Source organism: Melanostigma gelatinosum (genome assembly GCF_949748355.1).
Source record: "Melanostigma gelatinosum genome assembly, chromosome: 9".
NCBI classification, from domain to species: Eukaryota; Metazoa; Chordata; class Actinopteri; order Perciformes; family Zoarcidae; genus Melanostigma; species Melanostigma gelatinosum.
Window position 1 is genome coordinate 28429809 of NC_136642.1, and position 21196 is coordinate 28451004.

The 21196-nt window shown below is 43.9% G+C and overlaps 1 protein-coding gene across 2 annotated transcripts in view; it reads right to left on the bottom strand.

The window, feature by feature from the left end:
- The window catches only part of LOC306781616 (alpha-N-acetylgalactosaminidase-like), a 35358-nt gene extending 14693 nt beyond the window's left edge, over positions 1-20665 (bottom strand). The window contains exons 1-6 of one of the 2 annotated variants that reach the window (XM_079274547.1): positions 20581-20665; positions 17163-17319; positions 16322-16462; positions 12042-12253; positions 11823-11917; positions 2768-2929 (exon numbers count right to left, since the gene is read on the bottom strand). In XM_079274547.1, coding sequence (XP_079130673.1) covers positions 2768-2929; positions 11823-11917; positions 12042-12253; positions 16322-16462; positions 17163-17317 — 765 coding nt within the window. In that variant the 5' untranslated portion in view covers positions 17318-17319; positions 20581-20665. The remainder of the gene's footprint in view (positions 1-2767; positions 2930-11822; positions 11918-12041; positions 12254-16321; positions 16463-17162; positions 17320-20580) is intronic. The other variant, XM_079274548.1, reaches the window with a different exon arrangement.
- Positions 20666-21196: the final 531 nt, after the last annotated feature.

Below are 21196 nucleotides of genomic sequence, written 5' to 3' on the forward strand. Positions count from 1 at the left end.
TCTGTTGCTGACATGATAAGTGCTGTAGACGCATTTTAAGCTAAGTTGAACATTTTCTCTGTGCATTTACAGAGAAACAAAGTGCTGCACTTTCCCTCCGTGCAGTCAGTGTTGAATGACGATGCTTCAGCATCTGGGGCTTTTGACAAAGCAGTAGAAAAGTACTGTCAAGTCATAAACAGACTAGGGCAAGAGTTTGAGAACAGGTTTTGTGACTTTGATCAACTTGATCCATGTGTGTCATTTGTTTCATATCCTTTCATGCAAGTGGACATGACATGCATTGCTGAGCAACTAAGTGCTACTTTCAACTTGGGTGCTGGACAGGTAGAGATTGAAATCGTAACGTTGCAAAATTACCTCCACCTCAAAGCCCATCAATCTGCACCAAACTTTTGGTGCCTTGTGGACACAGACAAATACAAAGGTGTATGCACAGCAGCTATGTAAGCTGCCTGCCTTTTTGGTTCAACCGATCTCTGTGAATCAGCCTTTTCTGACATGAACTTCATCAAGAACAAACAGAACACGCCTCACTGATGCACATCTACAAGACTCACTCACAGCTGCAGTGTCAAATTATACACCAGATGACAGTGCGTTGGTGAACGGTATGCAATGCCAGGCTTCCCACTAACATTTACAGACAAAGAAAGAGATAACGTAATGTTTTCATTGAAAACACCATGACAACATCAAACTCAAATATTGTACAAAAATGTGAAAAACAATATGTTCAAAAAGTGTGTTCAAAGATTTTGATTTGTTAAAAATGCTACAGATTTGGTGATCAGTACTAATGTGATAGGATTCATTTAAAAAAGTGAGTGTTGATTTTTTTATTATTATTATTTATCATTTGTATAAACATGGGACAGAGTTCACGATTTGTTCAAAAATGTTACAGTCCTCTGACTTTCAAATGTTGAAAGAGATTAACAAATACATTTTGCATGTTTAAATATATCTGTTTCCCACCATCATTGTTGTGGAAATAATTGTTAATTATTGTGAGGAATAATTAACATAAACGTGATCAGACAGTCTCTTCACATATATTATTATTATTAAGAGGTGATCTGTGCAATTTTGTTATTCAGGAAGTTTGTATCAAACAAGTAGCCCTTCGTACTGCTCAGTACCCTTGAAGTAGTTCTCGGCTTCAAAAAAGGTTGGTGACCCCAGATCTTGCTGGTATGACAACCGGCTTGGTGCCATACACTAATATCTTCTTCTATGTTGAAATCTGATTGAAGAGACATGCAGTTAATAGCTATAACTTATCTATGAAATATTCTCTTCCATACTTAGAAATGATGACAAATGGAACATAAAGTAATATAATAAAACCTACCACAGTGAGCAGCCAACAGTGACTAATATTTAGAGTTAACTGCATGTACTACTAGACAGATAGATAGATAGATAGATAGATAGATAGACAGGTAATTTATTAATCCCGCGAGTGGACATTTTTTCGCTACAGCAGCAATTATGGTACAAGTAAAAATAACAGAGTACAAATCGTAAATATCAAATGCAAATATCAAATCCACAATATATATTATGAAATAGAATAGTATTAAAATAGCTAACTAAACTAAACAGCAGTGCAAAGATTTAACCAAACAACAACAACGGTGTTATGTGATTGATCTGGCCAGAACTACTATGTACTATACTGCTATGTTCACAGAGTTTCCACAACATACCCAGAGAGCAGTTCAAAATACTCTCGTCCATAAACTACCATTTGAACTTTAGCATGATCCTGAACATAACTTCTTCCTTTCAGATGCTAATCTTATTTGTTTTGGGGAGCTCTGATAGATAGCCTTGTATAGTAAATACAAGGCTATCTATACAAGTAATCTATACAAGGATCTATACAAGGCTAAATACAACAGTAAATGAATTTCATTCATTCTCAGCAGAAGGAAAATAGGAGAATGTTGAAATAATAAAGAAACACAAGCATGTTCCAGGATATTTGACTTTTTCTCTCATTATCCATGTGTTTCAATGACTGGAAAATTTGTCAACTGTTTTTCAGGTTTTCCAGGATGCATGGGAACCCTGGTAAGAGGAAGAAGAGCTGAGAAGCAAGAGAGTGGGGGCTGCTTCACATTACTGCCCAACAGCATCCACTCATTTGTGAAAGCAAACATCACAGTTTTGGAAAAGCTTGTTTTCTTCATCGACACTATGACACAATACTGTTGTTTCAGACTCATCCACCATTTTTGAAAAGCACCATCTGTATATTTGACACCAGAAACCCCAGAAACATAGCCCCTTGCTGCCAGAGGCTTATCTGTCGTCATACAGATAGCTGATAAGTATGGAGATTGATAGGCAAGGAGGTCCTCAGAGCGCTTGAACCCTACTGTCAGCGCACCCTTAATCAGACAAACATGGAGCTGGAGGTTGGGTGAGCACAACAGCTTTGTGTGGTTAGAAGGCCAAAACAGTGGAAATGTTGTGTGGCTATTCTCACAGGGAAAAGATGACTTTAGCTAAACCCTGTCCAATAAACAAGCTACTGGTAAGTCAGACTTCTGCATACAAGTCATGCAATCTGACAGCATGAACACAAACAAACCAAATACAAAAATGCCAGTCAAGAAAACGTATTTACTATGGTTTGGAATAGGGTAACCTTGGCTGTGAACGCACCTTGAGATACAACAGTTAGGGTACTGATTGCCTCTATGACCAGTTGTGTAATGTCTTATGGTACAGGATCAATAATAAAGACCCATCATACCATGTCAGGGTCATTCCATCGTCCGGGCCCCGCGGCCGGCTGCAGATCATCCTGGTTGTTGGAGAACCACTCAATGATGCCTTGCACACTGTCCCATGAGTCCTGGATATCATAGTAATTCCTCCACAGGTGACAGATATCACCCAGAAAAGAGTAGTTCACCTGGTAGGACCAAGAAAACAGACTTTAAGGCTGCGAACAAAGATTTTATGGACCTTTTTATGTGTATATGTATAAATATACATATACATATATGTATGTGTGTGTGTGTGTATATGTATACATATGTATGTGTGTGCGTATGTATCTATCCATGTGTGTATATATATATATGTGCATGTGTACGTGTGTGTGTGTATGTATGTTTGTGTGTATATGTATGTGTGTATTTTTGTATGTGTGTATATATGTTTGTATTGTATGTGTGTATGTTGACTCTGATGGATGTTTAGGAACTAATACACGTGCGTGCGGTCAAAATATCATGAGTGGACACAGGGGAAAAAGTTATATTAATAATAATAGCTAAACAAAAATAACAATATGGATGGAATAAGGATTGTAAGAACCTAATGAGTGACGATCAAGGGAAGTGGGGTTATGACAGAGGTGGACAGATTTTCCATCGAAAATAAGTTTTTCCAGTTGCGAAGTTATCTGGATATTTCTCTGCTAAGAAAAACGTACAGTATCAAGTGTACATCTTCAGAAAAACTAACCAGGAACCAGGAGAAAATGTGGACAGTTATCCCACTAGGCTGAGGATGTTAGCTAAGAACTGTAAATTTGCAAGTCTCGAGGCAGAGATTAAAACGCAAATCATACAAAGCTGTGCATCATCCAGGGAAGAACACTGGAACTGTCTGAAATGCAAGCGACTGGCATATAAAGAGGCTCAACAGCTACAGTCAACTCGTTGGATCAAAAAACGACACAGACGCATCCAGACAACAGCAGATGGTCGGAAAGAAGACTTTCTCACAACAGCTGCAGGAACTGTGGAGGTAGATATCCTCATGATGGTGAATGCCCCGCTAGAAACAAACAATGCAGAGCCTGTGGTAAACTAAACCATTTTGCAAAGCAATGCCGTTCTAAAGCCGAAGACGGTGATACAAAACAAACGCAGTACAAGGATAACCAACACCCTAAAGAAGTCCATCACATCACAAAGACACCAGGTGAGGAAAATGAGCACAACTCTTCCAGCAGTGATGACGCTTATGTTTTTGCAGTTGATGCTGACAAGTTCTCTGAGCTGCAACAGACTCACATCAAGCTAAATGGCAGTAGTATGCTAGTTTTAATTGATTCAGGAGCCTCAGTAAATTGTGTCAGTGAAACAAGTTTCGGGAAATTGATTCCAAGTCCACAACTTAGCCCCACCAGCACCAAGATCTACCCCTTCCGCTCCAAGGTTCCATCTCCTGTCAGTGGTGCGTTCAAGTGCAGTGTGGAGAAAGGACAGAAAACGACAATGATCTCAGCTACAAAACTTCCAAAGCACTGGGACTGATCAAAATAGTCACAGCAGTATCATCCACACCACAGAGCTGCACAGTCGCAGATGAGCTAGTGGAGAGTCATCCTGAATTGTTTCAGGGGATCGGAACTCTGAAAGACTTTCTGGTAAAGCTTCACATAAATCCTGACATTAAGCCTACATGCCAACCACATCGACGTGTGCCGTTCCACATCCGCCAGAAGGTTGAGGATGAGCTTCAGAAACTGGAGGCAGATGACATCATTGAGGAGGTCACTGGCCCAACACCATGGGTCTCACCTATTGTCGCTCCTCCCAAGCCTAAAGACCCTGACAAAGTAAGACTTTGTGTTGACATGCGCCAAGCTAACACGGCTATAGAGAGGGAACGCCACATCACTCCCATCATGGACAATGTGATACATGAGTTGAATGGAGCAACTGTGTTTTCCAAACTGGATCTGAGAGCTGGATACCACCAGCTAGAGCATCATCCAGACAGCAGATACATCACTACCTTCACCACTCACCTTGGATTGAGGCGCTACAAGAGACTGAGTTTTGGCATATCGTCTGCTGCTGAGGTATTTCAAAATACCACATGCTAAACACTGCAAGGTCTCTGGTGTGAAAAACCTCAGCGATGACATCATCGTCTACGGTGCCTCCCAGACTGAACATGACAACAACCTCCGAGCACTGTTCCAGAGACTCAGGGAAAGCGGTCTCACACTCAATCGTGACAAATGTGAGTTCAACAAGTCCAGGCTCAAGTTCTTTGGTTTCATTTTCTCTGCAGAGGGTGTCTCAGCTGATCCCAAGAAAGTCATTGCAGTTCAGCAGGCTGCAGACCCCCAGAATCCAGGTGAAGTCAGGAGTCTGCTGGGCATGGCCAACTATTGCTCCAGATTTATCAAAGACTTCTCCTCCATTTCAGAACCACTGTGCAAGCTCACCAGAAAAGACACACCCTGGGTATGGGGCCCAGAACAGCAAGTTGCATTACAGACACTGAAAGACAGTCTAACCAGTGACACTACTATGTCATACTTTTATCCGGTAGAGAGACAGAACTGATTGTGGATGCTAGCCCTGTTGGACTGGATGCAATCCTCTACCAAAAAGATGAAAAAGGGGTGAAGTACATGCTAGCAATGCTAGTCGGCCTCTCAGCGATGTGGAGAGGAGATACTCCCAAACAGAAAAGGAGGTGCTAGCCATTGTGTGGAGCTGTGAGCATTTCCACCTGTACATCTATGGTCATCTTTTAACTCTAATGACAGATCACAAAGCACTGGAAATCATATGGAACAATCCCAGGTCAAAACCACCCGCCAGGATTGAGAGATGGGGACTGTGGATTCAGCCCTAAAACTTTAAGGTGGAATACCGAAAGGGAGCCGACAACCCAGCTGACTATATGTCTCGTCATCCTATCTTGTCTCAGACAGCTGGCAGTACACGTGCAGCAAAGGTAGCAGAGGAGTATGTAAACTTCATCGCAAGTCATGCAAGACACTCACAGACCCAATCCTTCAAGAGATTAGTGCTCACATCAGACACAACACATGGCACCAGAGTGATGAGTCACGACATGCTGACATAGTAAAGCAGTTCAGACAAGTTAGCAGTGAACCAACCACATCACATGCATCAGACATTGTACTGCGGGGCACTAGAATAGTAATTCCCACAGCCCTACAAGATAGAGTGTTACAGCTAGCCCATGAAGGACTTCAGGGCATTGTCAAAACCAAATCCCTACTCAGAACCAAGGTTTGGTTTCCAGACATTGATCGCAAAGCAGAAGCAGTAGTTCGGAGTTGTCTTGCATGTCAAGCCAACGCACCAGTTGCACATACTGAGCCACTAAAAATGTCTGTTCTGCCAGAAGCTCCTTGGCATAGTCTTAGTGCCGACTTCTATGGACCACTTCCAACTGGAGAGTACTTGCTTGTCATCACGGATGATTACACACACTACCCAGTTGTAGAGAGCGTAAGGTCAACCTCGGCTAACACAGTCATTGCGGTCATGGACAAAGTTTTCTCCATGTTTGTGAAAACTGATAATGGTCCCCCATTCAACAGTGACCAGTTCTCCCAGTTTGCAGAGTACATATATATATATATATATACATATACACATATATACATATATACATATATACATATACACATATATACATACATACATATACATATATACATATATACATATACATATATACATATATATACATATACATACATATACATATATACATATATATATATATATATACACATATATACATATATATACACATATACATATATATACATATATATACATATACATACATATACATATACATATATATACATACATATATATACATACACATATACATATACATATACATATATATATATATATATACATATATACATACATACATACATACATACATACATACATACATACATACATATATATATATATATATATATATATATATATATATATACGTATATATATATATATACGTTTGAAAACATGGAGCGCCTGGGCATCATTCGCCGCTCCGACAGTCCATGGGCTTCACCCCTGCACATGGCCCCGAAGCCTGGGGGCGGGTGGCGCCCGTGTGGAGATTATCGCCGGCTCAACGACGCAACAATCCCGGACCGCTATCCGGTTCCACATATCCAAGACTTTTCTACCCACTTGTCGGAGAGCGTGGTGTTTTTGAAAGTGGACCTGGTACGAGGTTACCATCAAGTGCCCGTTCACCCGCTGGACATTCCCAAGACTGCGCTGATCACTCTGTTCGGCCTGTTTGAGTTCTTGAGGATGCCGTTTGGCCTAAAAAATGCAGCGCAGACGTTCCAGCGTCTAATGGACACGGTGCTGAGGGACCTGCCTTTCCTGTTCGTCTACCTGGATGACATCCTGGTGGCCAGTTCGTCAAGAGCGGAGCACAGGTCTCACCTCCGGACTCTATTCGAGCGACTCAGCCAGCAGGGGTTGATCATCAACCCGGCTAAGTGCCAGTTTGGGTTGACCACCATTGACTTTCTGGGTCACCGCATCACAAAGGACGGGGCGCTCCCCCTCCCGGCAAAGGTGGAGGCAGTGACTAACTTTACACGCCCACTCACGGTGAGGGCCCTGCAGGAGTTTTTAGGCATGGTGAACTTTTACCATCGCTTTATTCCCCGAGCAGCGCAAGTGATGCGGCCCCTGTACGAAGCCCTGAAAGGCAAGGCCATCAAACAGCTGGTGGATTGGACTGAAGAGAGGGAACTTGCATTTGTTGATGCGAAAACAGCTCTGGCAAATGCAACAATGCTGGCACACCCGTCACCTAAGGCTCCGATTGCCATCACCACGGACGCTTCGGACTACTCGGTGGGCGCGGTGCACGAGCAGTGGGTGAAAGGGGCGTGGCAACCGCTGGCCTTCTTCAGTCGACAGTTGCGGCCTAATGAGCGGAAATACAGCACGTTCGATCGGGAGCTCCTCGCCTCTTTCTGGCCATCCGGCATTTCCGGTTCCTGCTGGAGGCTCGGCCGTTCACTGCGTTTGTGGATCACAAACCACTGACGTTTGCCATGAGTAAGAGCACCGAACCATGGTCTGCACGCCAGCAGCGCCAGCTCTCCTTCATATCAGAGTTTACCACGGATCTGCAGCATGTAGCGGGCAAGGAAAACCTGGTCGCAGACTGTCTCTCCAGGGCTCTCACCGGGGCTGTCCAGTTAGGCTTGGACTATAACAAGATGGCAGAGGATCAAGTTACAGACCCGGGCGTCCAGGAGTTGAGGACGGCAGTCACGGGACTGCGGTTGGAGGAGGTCCCGTTTGGCGAAACTGGCGTTACGCTCCTGTGCAACGTCTCCACAGGCCAGCCGCGGCCAGTTGTTCCCGACGGATGGAGACAGCAGGTTTTCAATGCTATTCATGGTCTGTCCCACCCGGGCAAAAGGGCGTGTCAGAAGTTGATCTCAGCAAAATTTGTCTGGCACGGGCTGAAAAAGGATATACGGAAGTGGGCCGGGACTTGTGTGGTGTGCCAGCTCTCCAAGGTGCACCGTCACATAAAGGCCCCGTTAGCACAGTTCTCGGTGCCAGAAAGGAGGTTCGATCATGTGAATGTGGACTTGGTAGGACCTTTGCCCCCATCCCGTGGGTTCACACATCTCCTCACGATGGTAGACCGAACCACTCGTTGGCCAGAAGCTGTCCCGTTGTCATCAACAACGGCAGATGAGGTGGCTCGGGCATTTATTCAGGCTTGGGTTGCCAGGTTTGGAGCCCCAGCTGACGTTTCCTCGGACCGAGGCCCACAGTTTACATCAGAGCTGTGGAATGCAGTTTCAGGAAGCCTAGGGGTGAAGCTCCATCGCACTACCGCCTACCACCCACAGGCTAATGGCTTATGCGAGCGGTTCCACCGGTCGATGAAAGCTGCTCTCCGTGCCAGCCTCAAAGACAGCAGTTGGGTGGACAGGCTCCCGTGGGTCATGTTGGGGCTCAGGACAGCCCCCAAAGATGATCTGCAAGCTTCATCGGCTGAGCTGGTCTATGGAGAGCCACTGCGGGTCCCGGGGGAGTTTATCCCCAAAGTCACAGACCCTTGGTCTGCAACCCAGCAGCGGGAAACGCTCCTGGAAAAAGCCAGGCTGTTTAAACCAGTGCCCACGTCGCAGCACGGCCTTCCGCAGTCATATGTCCCGTCCAGCCTCAGGTCAGCGGAGTATGTGTTTGTTCGCCAGGACGGCCACCGTGGACCCTTTCAACCCCCCTACGTCGGGCCGTTTCGGGTGCTGGAGACCGGAGACAAAACCTGCAAGGTCGACATGGGCGGCAAGCTGGAGTACGTGTCGGTTGACCGCCTTAAACCAGCACATCTGGACCTGGACCAACCTGTACGGTTGGCTGAACCCCCACGGCGGGGGCAACCTCGTGCCCTCCCACCTCAGCACGACAGGACCCGGAGGGGGCCTGCAACGGTGGTTCTGCCTCCAGCCCCAGAGACACGGAGTCGGGCTGGTCGGTTGATCTGGGCCCCCAAACATTAATGGTTGGGACTAATCTCGGGAGTGTGTGAATTCTGGGGGAGGCATGTAGGGGACGACCAAATTCACGGGGCCCCTTTAAGGAAAGGGGCGTAACCCTGGTGACAGAGGGGGTTAAAGGGTGACAGGAAGTGAAGGTGTGAAATGTTTGTATGGATGGAAATAAATGGCCACATGGTGCAGCCAAAGGGAATACTCGACTCCTTGTTTGTTTCCACACACCTACACATAATTATGCAGATGACACACAAATCTACATAACTATGTCACCAGGGGACTATAATCCCATACAAGGGCTGGGTAACTGCATTGAAAAAACCAACAACTGGATGTGCCAGAATTTTCTTCAATTAAACAAAGATAAAACAGAAGTAATTGTTTTTGGTACCAAGGATGAACAATTGAAAGTCACCGCTCAGCTTCAGTCACTGATTTTAAAACCCACAAACCAAGCCATAAATCTATGTGTAGTTATGGATTCAGACCTCAACCTGAACAGCCATATCAAGACAATTACAAAATCAGCCTACTATCACCTGAAGAATATATCAAGGATTAGAGGATTTATGTCTCAACAGGACTTGGAAAAACTTGTCCACGCATTTATCTTCAGCAGACTGGACTACTGTAACGGTGTGTTTACAGGTCTCTGTAAAAAGTCCGTCAGAAAGCTGCAGCTGATTCAGAACGCTGCAGCTCGAGTCCTCACTAAGACCAGGAGGGTGGATCATATCACCCCAGTTCTGATGTCTTTGCACTGGCTTCCTGTCCAACAAAGAATTGACTTTAAAATCCTGCTGTTGGTTTACAAAGCACTGAATGGTTTAGGTCCAAAATACATCTCTGATCTGCTGCTACCTTATGAACCATCCCGATCCCTCAGGTCGTCTGGGACCGGTCTACTATCTGTTCCCAGAGTCAGAACTAAACATGGAGAAGCAGCGTTCAGTTTTTCTGCTCCACATATCTGGAACAAAGTCCCAGAAATCTGCAGGTCTGCTGAGACCCTCAGCTCATTTAAATCAAGATTGAAGACTTTTCTGTTTGCTGCTGCCATTAATTGAACCACATTCAAGTAATATATGAATCAATTTCCTGCATTTCTGCATTTTACTACTGTATTTTATTTCTTACACTGTTCTTAATTGCTGTTAAATCTCCTTTTCTTTTGCCTTATGTTTTGATGCTTTTAATGGTTTTAAAAGGACTGCACAATATATCGCCATTTCCTCCGGGACCGAGTTCGTGCAAGGCGTACACTATAAAACGCAGATCGGCAGAGATCTTTTCCAGACGTGGTTTGTGTGCGAGTAATTGCAGAACTGCGGCAGTGTATGGTTGATTGCGTGCAGCGTAATGTCTCAGGGAGACATCAATTATTGTTTCAATGTATGTTTTAAATCTCCTTTACTTTTTACAACTGAATTTTATTTCTTACACTGTTTCTTTAATTGTTTTTAAATCTCCTTTCCTTTTGCCTCATGTTTTGATGCTTTTAATGGTTTTATGTGAAGCACTTTGAATTACCTTGTTGTTGAAATGTGCTATACAAATAAACTTGCCTTGCCTTGCCTTGAAACAAGGATGGTGTTGAATAGAGAATGATGAATCTGAAATCTGAATTTCTTTACAAACTCTTTGTTCTACATGTACCTTTGTGTTTTCGGATTGATTGGGTGGGGTGGACCCATTTGAAAATATATTGAAGTTCATATGTAAGGCTTCGAGTCCTTCCATCATCCAAACCGCTTATCCTGTTCAGGGTCGCTGGAGCCGATCCCAGCTGACATTGGGCGAAGGCAGGGTTCACCCTGGACAGGTCGCCAGTTCAGCGCAGGGCACATATAGAGACAGACAAACATTCACACTCACGGTCAATTTCGAGTCACCAAATAACCTGAGCTGCATGTCTTTGGACTGTGGGAGGAAGCCGGAGAACCCGGAGGGAACCCACGCTGCCACGGGGAGAACTTGCAAACTCCACACAGAAAGACCACCCGGGATCGGGGATCGAATCCGGGTCCCTCTTGCTGTGAGCCGGCTTCGAGCCCTCCTTGTGTTTATAGTTTTTGTAGAGTGGCCAGTTTAATTCTTAAACCAGGTGAGGGTGTGTTGAGTAGGAATCATTGTGAAAAGATTTTATGAAGTATTGGCATTTGTACAGTGGCTTATCTGCCCATAAGTGATAGTGGTAGGTTCATCCAGTGGAGCAGGTCGGCAAATCAGTAAATCCCACTGTGATTACCACAGTGGGATTTACCGCTGGTGCTGCACGCATTTGGGGGTCCCCCTTTTGAGCTGATAGCACAAATCTCTCTCAAGACAGCACTACTCTGACACCGGCTCAGAGAGTCAGTGACCTCTGTGCGCTTTCTGTCTTTTCCATTCGAGGGGATGGAAGTGCACCAACTTTAGGTGAAAAAATAAAGATCATAAAAGAAAATAACAATATTGGCATTTAAAATCCAAGTCCCAATGACTCATCAGCTGGTGTGAGGATGACACTCACATTAGGGGGAAGGCCTCCAATATAGACAGGCCAACTACAGGAGTAGGCCATTGGTCTGCCTGTAGCATTCAAAGCCTTGGACATCAGAGGGTAACCTGTGCGACACATGAAAACACTTAATATAGCTTGTCCACCATCTCTTGTGGCTTATTGTACTTAAGAATTCTAGGTTTTCAATGATTTCATCCCATGCCATTTAGTTTGTTAGTATGCTCTTACCCAGCATGTGTTCTACAGGATTTGAGGAACAGCCATCAAACTTCAGATAGTCTACCCCCCAACTAGCAAAGGTCTGGGCATCGATCTCGATTTTATCCAGTGTGGTGCCAGGGAATCCCATACATGTGTGAGTGCCCATGTCTGCATAGATGCCCAGCTTCAATCCACGGTCATGGATATACCTTGCCAGTTTTGCAATGCCCCCTGGGAACCTAGAGGGAAACAAGCACAAACTATTACTTTACAAGGAGCTGATTCAACCATGACCCCTAATTATTGAGATATTTCAGTCAAACAGGCCCCATTTGTACTTAAAGGGAAAATTCGCCATCTTTTATGTGGATGTCCAATCAGCGCTGATGGTAATTGTAGATCACTGAAGAAATAAATTCCCCCCCTGCATTGACGGAGAAAGCTGATCCCTCCTGCTGCAGAGCTGTACCGGCAGTGCCTACACGTACCAGGATGCATTGCTATTTCTGACAAATAAACAAAATAAACTCACAAAAACATCAGTCAAGGAAATATTCTTACATCTAAACCGAAAAATAAAACAGTACACCTTCTGAATTGAATTGTCTCTTTGTTAACACTAAACTAAAACGGGTTTAACTGCCTTATAACTCATCATAAACACACTTTATTTAAACTGGACGGAAACAAAATCAAATCACCAAAAACGTCTTGGTTACTGTTCCAACAAGCTGCCACTCTGGTTGGTCTAAATCAGCGGTTCCCAAACTTTTTAGGCCGCGCACCCCCTTCTACATCCCGACCGGGTTCGCGCGCACCCCCCCCCCCCCCCCTTAATAAAAAAAAAAAAAAAGAAGCAACAGAGCCTTTTAAGCCTTCATAGCCGCATAAGAATCGGACCAATGAGAGAACAGTTTGCTCGCGCGTGGCATTTGTTTACAAGATTTAGTCCGCTGTTAAATGTTGCAGTGTGAACACAAACCGAACAAAGGAGCAACTGCAACAAAGCAAACGAACTGAAGGTGTGAAAACGCCCTGAAACACTGCAACAAAGTTTCAATAACTTTCAGTGACACAAGGCGTCACTTTTAAAGAGCAATACGGATGCGAGCACACACACACAGGCTCAGAGGCAGATTATCACATTTAATTTACAATTAATGAGCGACTAATGTAGCCAGGATGTCTTCGGACAAAGCATCGATGCGGCGACACAGTGTTGTTGGACACCGGGATCATGTCCAACTTTTTTGCTTCTTTCTCCCCAATCATACATTCCACCATCTCTCTGGCAGCTGGCAAGCTCACGTCTTCGGCGATTGTGTGCGGTAGCCCCTTTCTCGCTATTCTGTAACCAGATATGAAGCCCGTAGTGCGTCATTTATAGACCCAACATATGAATGAGACTCCAGTTGTTTTTGGCTGTTTTGTAACTCCTCCAATTTCGATATAAACAACGTAAGGGGCTTTTGACTTGCACTGGCATGCTTGGTGTTCAGGTGGCGACGTAAATAAGAGCTTCAGACTGTTAGCCAGAACCTCACTGCACACCACGCACTGTGGCTTTGGGGAATCTGCGTTGCCAATCCAAGTGAAGCCCAGACACAGATACTTTTCATCATATTTCCTCTTTTTTTTCCCAGTCTGATGCTCTCTCGTTTCCTCTTCTTTCACCTTGACTCCGCGATGGGCCGATGTGCTCCCGATTTGTCTGTGCTATCCCTTCCTCCTTTCCGGTCTCCTCCGTCTCATCTTCCTCTGACTCTGGCTCGATTTCTTCTCCCGGTCTCTCCCCAACGCACCTCTCCGTTCCCCTCGCCTCCGATTCCTCTCTCTCTCTCTGTCCCTCTCCTCTTTTACGACTGATAGCTTCAGATGTCCCACCTGACAGTTTTTAAATTAAAATTACATTTTTTTTTTATATTTAATATTATTACACCATCAGACCGCCATTACACTTTTCCTCTCGCGCACCCCCTAGAGGCAGCTCGCGCACCCCCAGGGGTGCGCGCACCCCACTTTGGGAATCCCTGCTCTAAATAAATCTTTCATTCACTGAGTCGGATGTGAATTCATACCAGCTGTCTCTCTCTGCCGTCCGGCTGCCTGCTGAGTAGCTAGAACTCCTTCAGAGGAAGACCACGCAGTCAGAAAAATACAATGTTGATCTTGGTTGTCTTTGGCGTCCTGAGTAAGGTGTCCAGCACACCCGTCTGGAGGAAAACTGCCATGTATAGTAACGCATACACAGCCCTCTCTCTCTGGGTTTTATTGTTGTCACAAACGCTTTTCCAACAAGAAAACCCATCTGCTAACATTTGGTCAACATACAGTTAGTTGTGTAAAACGAAAACAGATAGAGCACATGAGGAAATGTGTATCTGCTGCATCTGTGTCCATTTCCTTCAAAATGACTGACAGAGCATCCCTTCCCTGTGGATAGTGTGTCAAACTTGAATTTAGGACCCATGGCAAACATCTGATCTGTTTTATCTGTTAAATTTGATCTATTAAAACAGCATAGGCTGCAGCTGGGGGTGGGAGGAGAACAATAGAAACAATGACAGTTGGGGCAGCAGTACAAGAAGCAAGAACTTCAAACTCCTTTCACTCCTGATCAGAGAGCAAGTCAGTGTTTGCTCATGGCAGTACAGGTTGTGAAGGGTCTCCATCAGCCATGGTCCCGGCTGCAGCCTCAAGCGTCTCCTTGTCACAACAGATTTTGCAGCTGCGCCACAGAGAACATCAGTAACAACTGCAGACGGTTTTCACACGATATACCAAACTTGGATAGGGGGAGATAAGCTTGAAAATCGGCAAATGTTCCTTTTAAAAAATCCCGACAGCTTCCATTTTGGTTTTACCGCACTAGAGGAGCATCAGGGTGAGCCCCAGCAGACACAAGTCCAGAAGGTGGCATTATTCTGTAACACAGCAGCTCCCTACCAGGGGTTGAGACCAATAAATCAGAGAGGTCGAGAGCTGGATAAACTCCAAGCCAGACAATTTGGACAGCAGCTTATTTGGTTCATACTACATTGGGTGTCTGCATACAGGAAAGCAGACACACAAGTTTGTCAGCACATACCTGTACAATTGCCCTCAGACCCTTGAGAAAAAGGCCATGGGGAGATGCACAAATGTGTGCCACACAAATCTTCACAGATATGCAAACATGGGAAGTATCATTTGTCCTTGATAGGATAGGTTAGCAAAAATAAAAACATTTACACTTCGCACAATTACATTTATTTCTTCAGATGGCTCATTAATGCGTCAGTTAGCGTTTTGGGTGCTTGTCCGCTCCCCTTCACAAATTGACATTTCTATCCAGTTTTACGCCACATTTCACGCTACACTTTTAGTTTGTTGTTGTGAAATGAATGCGCAAACATAAAAACATGTATTTTAGTCAACAAAGTGCAAACATTTATTTGTTGAGAACAATGAATGTTTTAAAGCATTTCGTAGTGCAAATAATTTATCAAAAGTACAAACTACACGAAACCATCTTGCACAGCTGTGAGTAGCCGGTCAGCTCTCTGAATGCACACACCACCACAACAGCAGCGAAGCAAAGAGTAGAGTGTTGCTTGCACAGACACTTCTATTCTTTGATGAAATACAAATGGTATCCCTTTTTTGCATCGACCCCCCCACAACCACCTTCTCTTCCTAAAACTAAGTGTTGTTGTTGCCAAAACATAACTTCCTTTGAGCACAGAAGTTTATTTTGAATTTTGAAAAGACACACCGTCAATGTGACGTGCTAAACACAAGAGGGCTACAAAGAGCTCATAGTGCAGTGGCCATTTGTCGAATAAATCAAAATAAAACAAACAATAATCAAAGTCCACTGATGCACCGTGGTCGGTGTTTTACGCAGGCAGAAGACAGCCTGATTTATTTATTCTGATTTATTTAGTAAAGCAAACAAACAAAAAGAACAAAGAAAACTCCCGTCGTGCTGTCTCTCCTGTGCTGGTGCATGCTGGTCCTATCTGTCTGCTCATATTGATATATAGCCACAGGTGCCCACAGTAATTACCCAAACAACAATAAATAATATAACTAAACAAATGACTATTAAAGACAAAAAACAATCTTAATATATCAAGCATCTAGAATAATTTAACAATACTACTTATAAATTAAATAACAAAATACTAATATCTAATAAATAGCTCCAACAGACAGTATGAAGCTTATTTTCACTGACCAGGCTGCGTTATATGACGCATTGCTGTGAGAATGTGTTGCAATTGAATGAATGTTAATGGGACACAAAGTCAGACAAGTCGACCAACCTGGAGGGGTCAGGTTGTAATCTCCCGTGTTCATCTCTCAGCAAGGACATCCAACAGTCATCTATGATCACATACTCATAGCCCAGCTCCTTCCAGCCATCTTCTGCCAGTCGGTCAGCTGTGTCTCTGAACAGGGCCTCGCTGTGGACGGTGGACAGAGGGATGGAACACAGTTCGTCAGCCATGCATGAAACACATTGATATACTTTTTAAGTCCAGTTTTCTGCATCCTTTAACAAGATTTCAATTAAATATGCTGGAAAGTTAAGTCACTGGCGAAGGCCGCATTGATTTCTAAATATTTTCTATGAATACTATAAGATATTTAGGTGATTGCTAAACAGGCTGTTTAGGCTGTGAGCCTATTATCACACTAAACCCAAAACGTCTGTATAAATACTAAACTTCACCTCAGTAGTGTGGAAGTAACTACCGGTGTCTCACACTTTCACTTTAAACGACATCAACAGCAAAATGATCGACTATGTTCATTTTGAAAACTCTACACCCATCTTACGAACCCTTCATTGCACTGTAGCCTGGCATGGACCTCATGTTCACACTCCTCAAGCTCTTCAGCATGAGGTTTGGCTGAAACCATGATTCATTGCTTCAGCCCCTTTCTACAGCAAACATCCAAAGCTCCCATCAAAAGTACCTCATCGTGTGGTTTCCTACTCTGACACAGTCTCCTCTTTCTCTCTCCTGCAGCATCTGAGCACATTGTCTTTGTTGATTGGTTTCAATCAGTCCCTTATCTTCTCAGTGATTAAACCTTCAATGGCTTTGCTCACAGTATCCAGGGTAATTGAAATCACAGAAATTCCCAAACTGATCATACCTGATGCAGTTCTCCGGGTCATCTTTACAGTCCGTATCACAGCGAAAGCGTTCCCAGGCCATCCATCCCATCGGGGGAGTCTTCAGTAATCCGTTGTCTAGGGCAACAGTGAGTGAGATCAGGCCAAGGAGCTGAGTCACTGCTAAGGGCCCCATTTCTAAAACGGAAGAAATGTGCAAATTAAAAATGTACGAAATATTTAGTCACATACACAAGCAGACATACAATGTGTTACTCTTGCCAAGATGGTAAATATCTACTCTCTAACAGTTTTTTGAGAAATGGCAGTTTATTTTGACACTTCTGATTCTAACAATAGTGTGCATTGCCCAGCTAAAATACTCTCAGTCCTACGTTACATGAAACAGGAACTGCTTTTTTTGCAGACACTGACTGACATTGCAGGTACTTTTTCCCCCTCAACTGTTCGTTCCACTTCTCTCAGTGTTGCATACAAACTGTGGCAGACCCTGCTCTACCACTGTGGCTCACTCAGAGGATCGGCGGTTCGATCCCCGGCTCCGCTATGTTGATGTGTCCTTGGGCAATACACTTAAACACAAGTTGCTCCCGTAGCTGTGCCTACGGTGTGTGAATGTTAGTTAGTCCTGATGGGCAGGTGGCACCTTGCATGGTGTTATGCTGTCATCAGTGTATGAATGGGTGTGAATGGTTGAATGATGACATGTAGTGTTAAAGTGCTTTGAGTGGTCAGAAGACTAGAAAAGAGAAGTACAGTCCATTTACCATTTTCAATAAAACTGATAATTCAGTCACTACACTTGTACTAATTTCAACTGCTTTCAGATCTTACACTTGAAATGACACCAGGACTTTAAATGAGCAGCTTCAACTGCTTTAGCTTAAATGATTCAACTTCCTCAATGAATTCATTAAAGACAATAACCTTGATATTGTTTGTCTCAACTTAGCAATGGCTGAATTGCCACTCTTTACCGCCTGCACATAAAATCCAGCCTGACTACTATCCAAAGTCCATCCTCATTTGAACAGCTGGCATTCAAACTCTCTGGTCATTTCAATTATCTACCGCCAAACCCAACCCTGCCTTCCTCTCCGACCTATCTCAATCCCTCACCCAGCTCTGCTCCGTCTCACCTTCCATCCACATCGACTCCTCAGACTGTAAAACAGCCACAGAATTTCTGGACATGCTTAGATGCTTCAAATTCACTCACACATCAATCCCCCCCCCCCCCCGACAACCACGGCCACATCCTGGACCTGGTCTGTTCCTATCTCCAATCTCCCTTTTCTGTCTAAACTACTGGAACGCACTGTTGCCTACCAGAACACTTATCTGGACTCCAACCAACTCTACGATCCATTTCAATCTGGATTCAGATCTCATCACAGCACAGAAACTGCCCGAATCACAGTCACCAACGACCTCCTGCTCTCCTCTGATGACCACTCCCTCAACATCCTGATACTGCTCGACCTCAGTGCAGCCTTTGACACCATCAACCACTCCATCCTCCTTTCTCGAGTCCTCCCTCCACATCACTGGCACAGCCCTCTCCTGGTTCAGATCATACCTCTCCAACCGTGAACAGTTCATTAGCATCAACAAATTAAAGTCTGACACAGCCCCAGCCTCTCAAGGAGGGGGTACTCGGTCCCCTCCTCTGTATCCTCTACCTGCTCCCCCTTGGCTACATCATACGCCACCATGGTCTCCATTTCCACTGCTATGCTGATGACACCCAGCTCTACATCTCCACCAAATCCATCACCCCCACTTCTTTCATCTCAAAAACATCGCCTGTCTACACCCCTCCCTCTCCTCCGCTGAATCATCCAAGCCTTCATCACTTCTCGATTTGACTACTACCACTGACCTGAGGGGACAGGGCCTTCTCCATTGCTGCCCCCTCACTCTGGAACTCTCTGCCCTGTGATGCATAGTTATGAAATATGATTCTATTTTTGCTGTGATGTCATTTATTGGCTTTGTGTTTACCGCTATTGCTCTTGCTGTCTTTTATGATGTAAAGTGCCTTGGAGCACCTTTTAAAGCCCTATACAAAATGCATGTATTATTATTATTAAAACTCCCTTATGACTTAAGCCATTTTAATGTTCGCACCTGCACTTCTAGCTCAAGCAAGTACATTTTCTCTGTAAGTCTTTTTAGAATATGAAACCTTTTCAGTTTGCTCATTAGTGAGTCAGGCAGTAAGTTACATGCGTTAGTTTGAGGTCAACACAGCTGACAACTGTTTCCGTTGACGAGAGCTGCTCGTTTGTCTTGGTTTTTCAGTTGTCTCACTTTTTTTAGTCTGATATATTTGGTGTTCTGCATAATTACTGCAGCACTGTTAGCAGCCACTTTCAAATAAGTTCACTCTGTTTACAAGGAAACTCCACACACAGGGTGTCATTCGACCTTTGTGAGATCACGCTGCCTGGACACTGCATGTATGGGTTTAACTCTCAAACACGCATGCTGACAAGCAGATCATATGCTGATCATGTTCATTTCAAAACAATTGAATGAGTTAAGTTAACTCTTAGCAGAACATTTATTCAACTTAAGTCACAGCAGCTCAGGTTCATATCTTACTGAAGTGATGTGAAGATAAAAACTAAAATTGACTTACGTAAGTTTAAAGGTGCATCATTTGATACTCAGAGCGATACGATTGCCTCTCAACAGCTTTCAACATGGCGACGGCTGAGGTGGTGGATCGCAGCTAAAGGTGTTAATGCGCGTACAGTGCTGACAGAGGCTGGGTTCTGGCTTCCACAAGGACGCTGTCATTTGGTCAGTTATCAGTGGTAACCGCAGAGCCGTGGTACGAACATGCACTAAATGGCACACAGCCATTGCTATGTCAGCAAATCAAGGAGAAGCTGTGATAACAACACAGATGGAGAGAGACTTCATTCTCTGCTCAGGTAGACTACTCCTCTATATCTTTACAGAGACCATAGTTGTTGGATGAGATATTAATGCTCTGAATGTCGTATAAATAACCTTTAAGTTGATTTATCTTGAGATTAGGAAAACTCCTGAATGCTTTAAAATGAGATCAAATGAGTTTATATACTTCAATTAGGATTAATACGAGATTTGAAAGTGTTGTTAACATTTAGATCACCATGGGAAACAACTCTGTAGATAGACCAAAAAGATGAAATGACTTTATAAGCAGCTCTTCAATAAGATGACACCATCCACCAAATGTCTCGTTTCCTTATTACTACATGAAGAGTGTATGATATCTTGCCAGAGAGGAAATGTTACCAAAGCAGCTCTGTGATACAGAGAACAGTCCAGCAGCTGAGATCTGAGATCCTGTTTAGCTAAACACATACCATTAATAAGGTCTATTCAAGATGTTTACATTACTGAAAAGCCATTATTACAATTATGAAAATGACGGTCTCCTACCTGTTCAGCTGAAACTTCAGCTTGCACACGGCTGATGTGAACAGTCGTGTCAGTGCAGGCACATGACTGCCCTTCCTTCTTCCTGGATTTTCCCCTGAGCTGCAACATCTATCTCTTCCTGTTAAGGTAAACTGAGGTCATGTGACTGGCTGCTCTGTGTCATGTGATAAAACAGGAAACAGGTTGAAGAGGCAGAAAAGTGGTCTTTTGGTGACATGTGGTGTTGCATATCGTTTTTGTACATTTGTATTGAGTATTTGTTTTCATTGGACATTATTTTCACACATATTGTTACGAGTATGATAATGGTGCTGCATTAATATCAGTGGTTTAGGGACTAATCATATAAGAAAATAACACATAGTGACCATGTTGACCATGCTTTTAATAACGTAAATGTATACATTTTGAGAAAACTGAGAAATAGTTGCATTGGGAACATGTGAAGAGAAATAGTTGAGTGGCTAATGATGAAGTTATCCATTTCTCGCTCATCAAACGGCACCAGGGACACACAGTATGAATTCCTTTGTACTTTTCTTTTCTTCACCTGTACCTGGAGGTTCACACATTTGGTGGCAAGATTCTGTCACACACTGCTTATGATGATAATGAT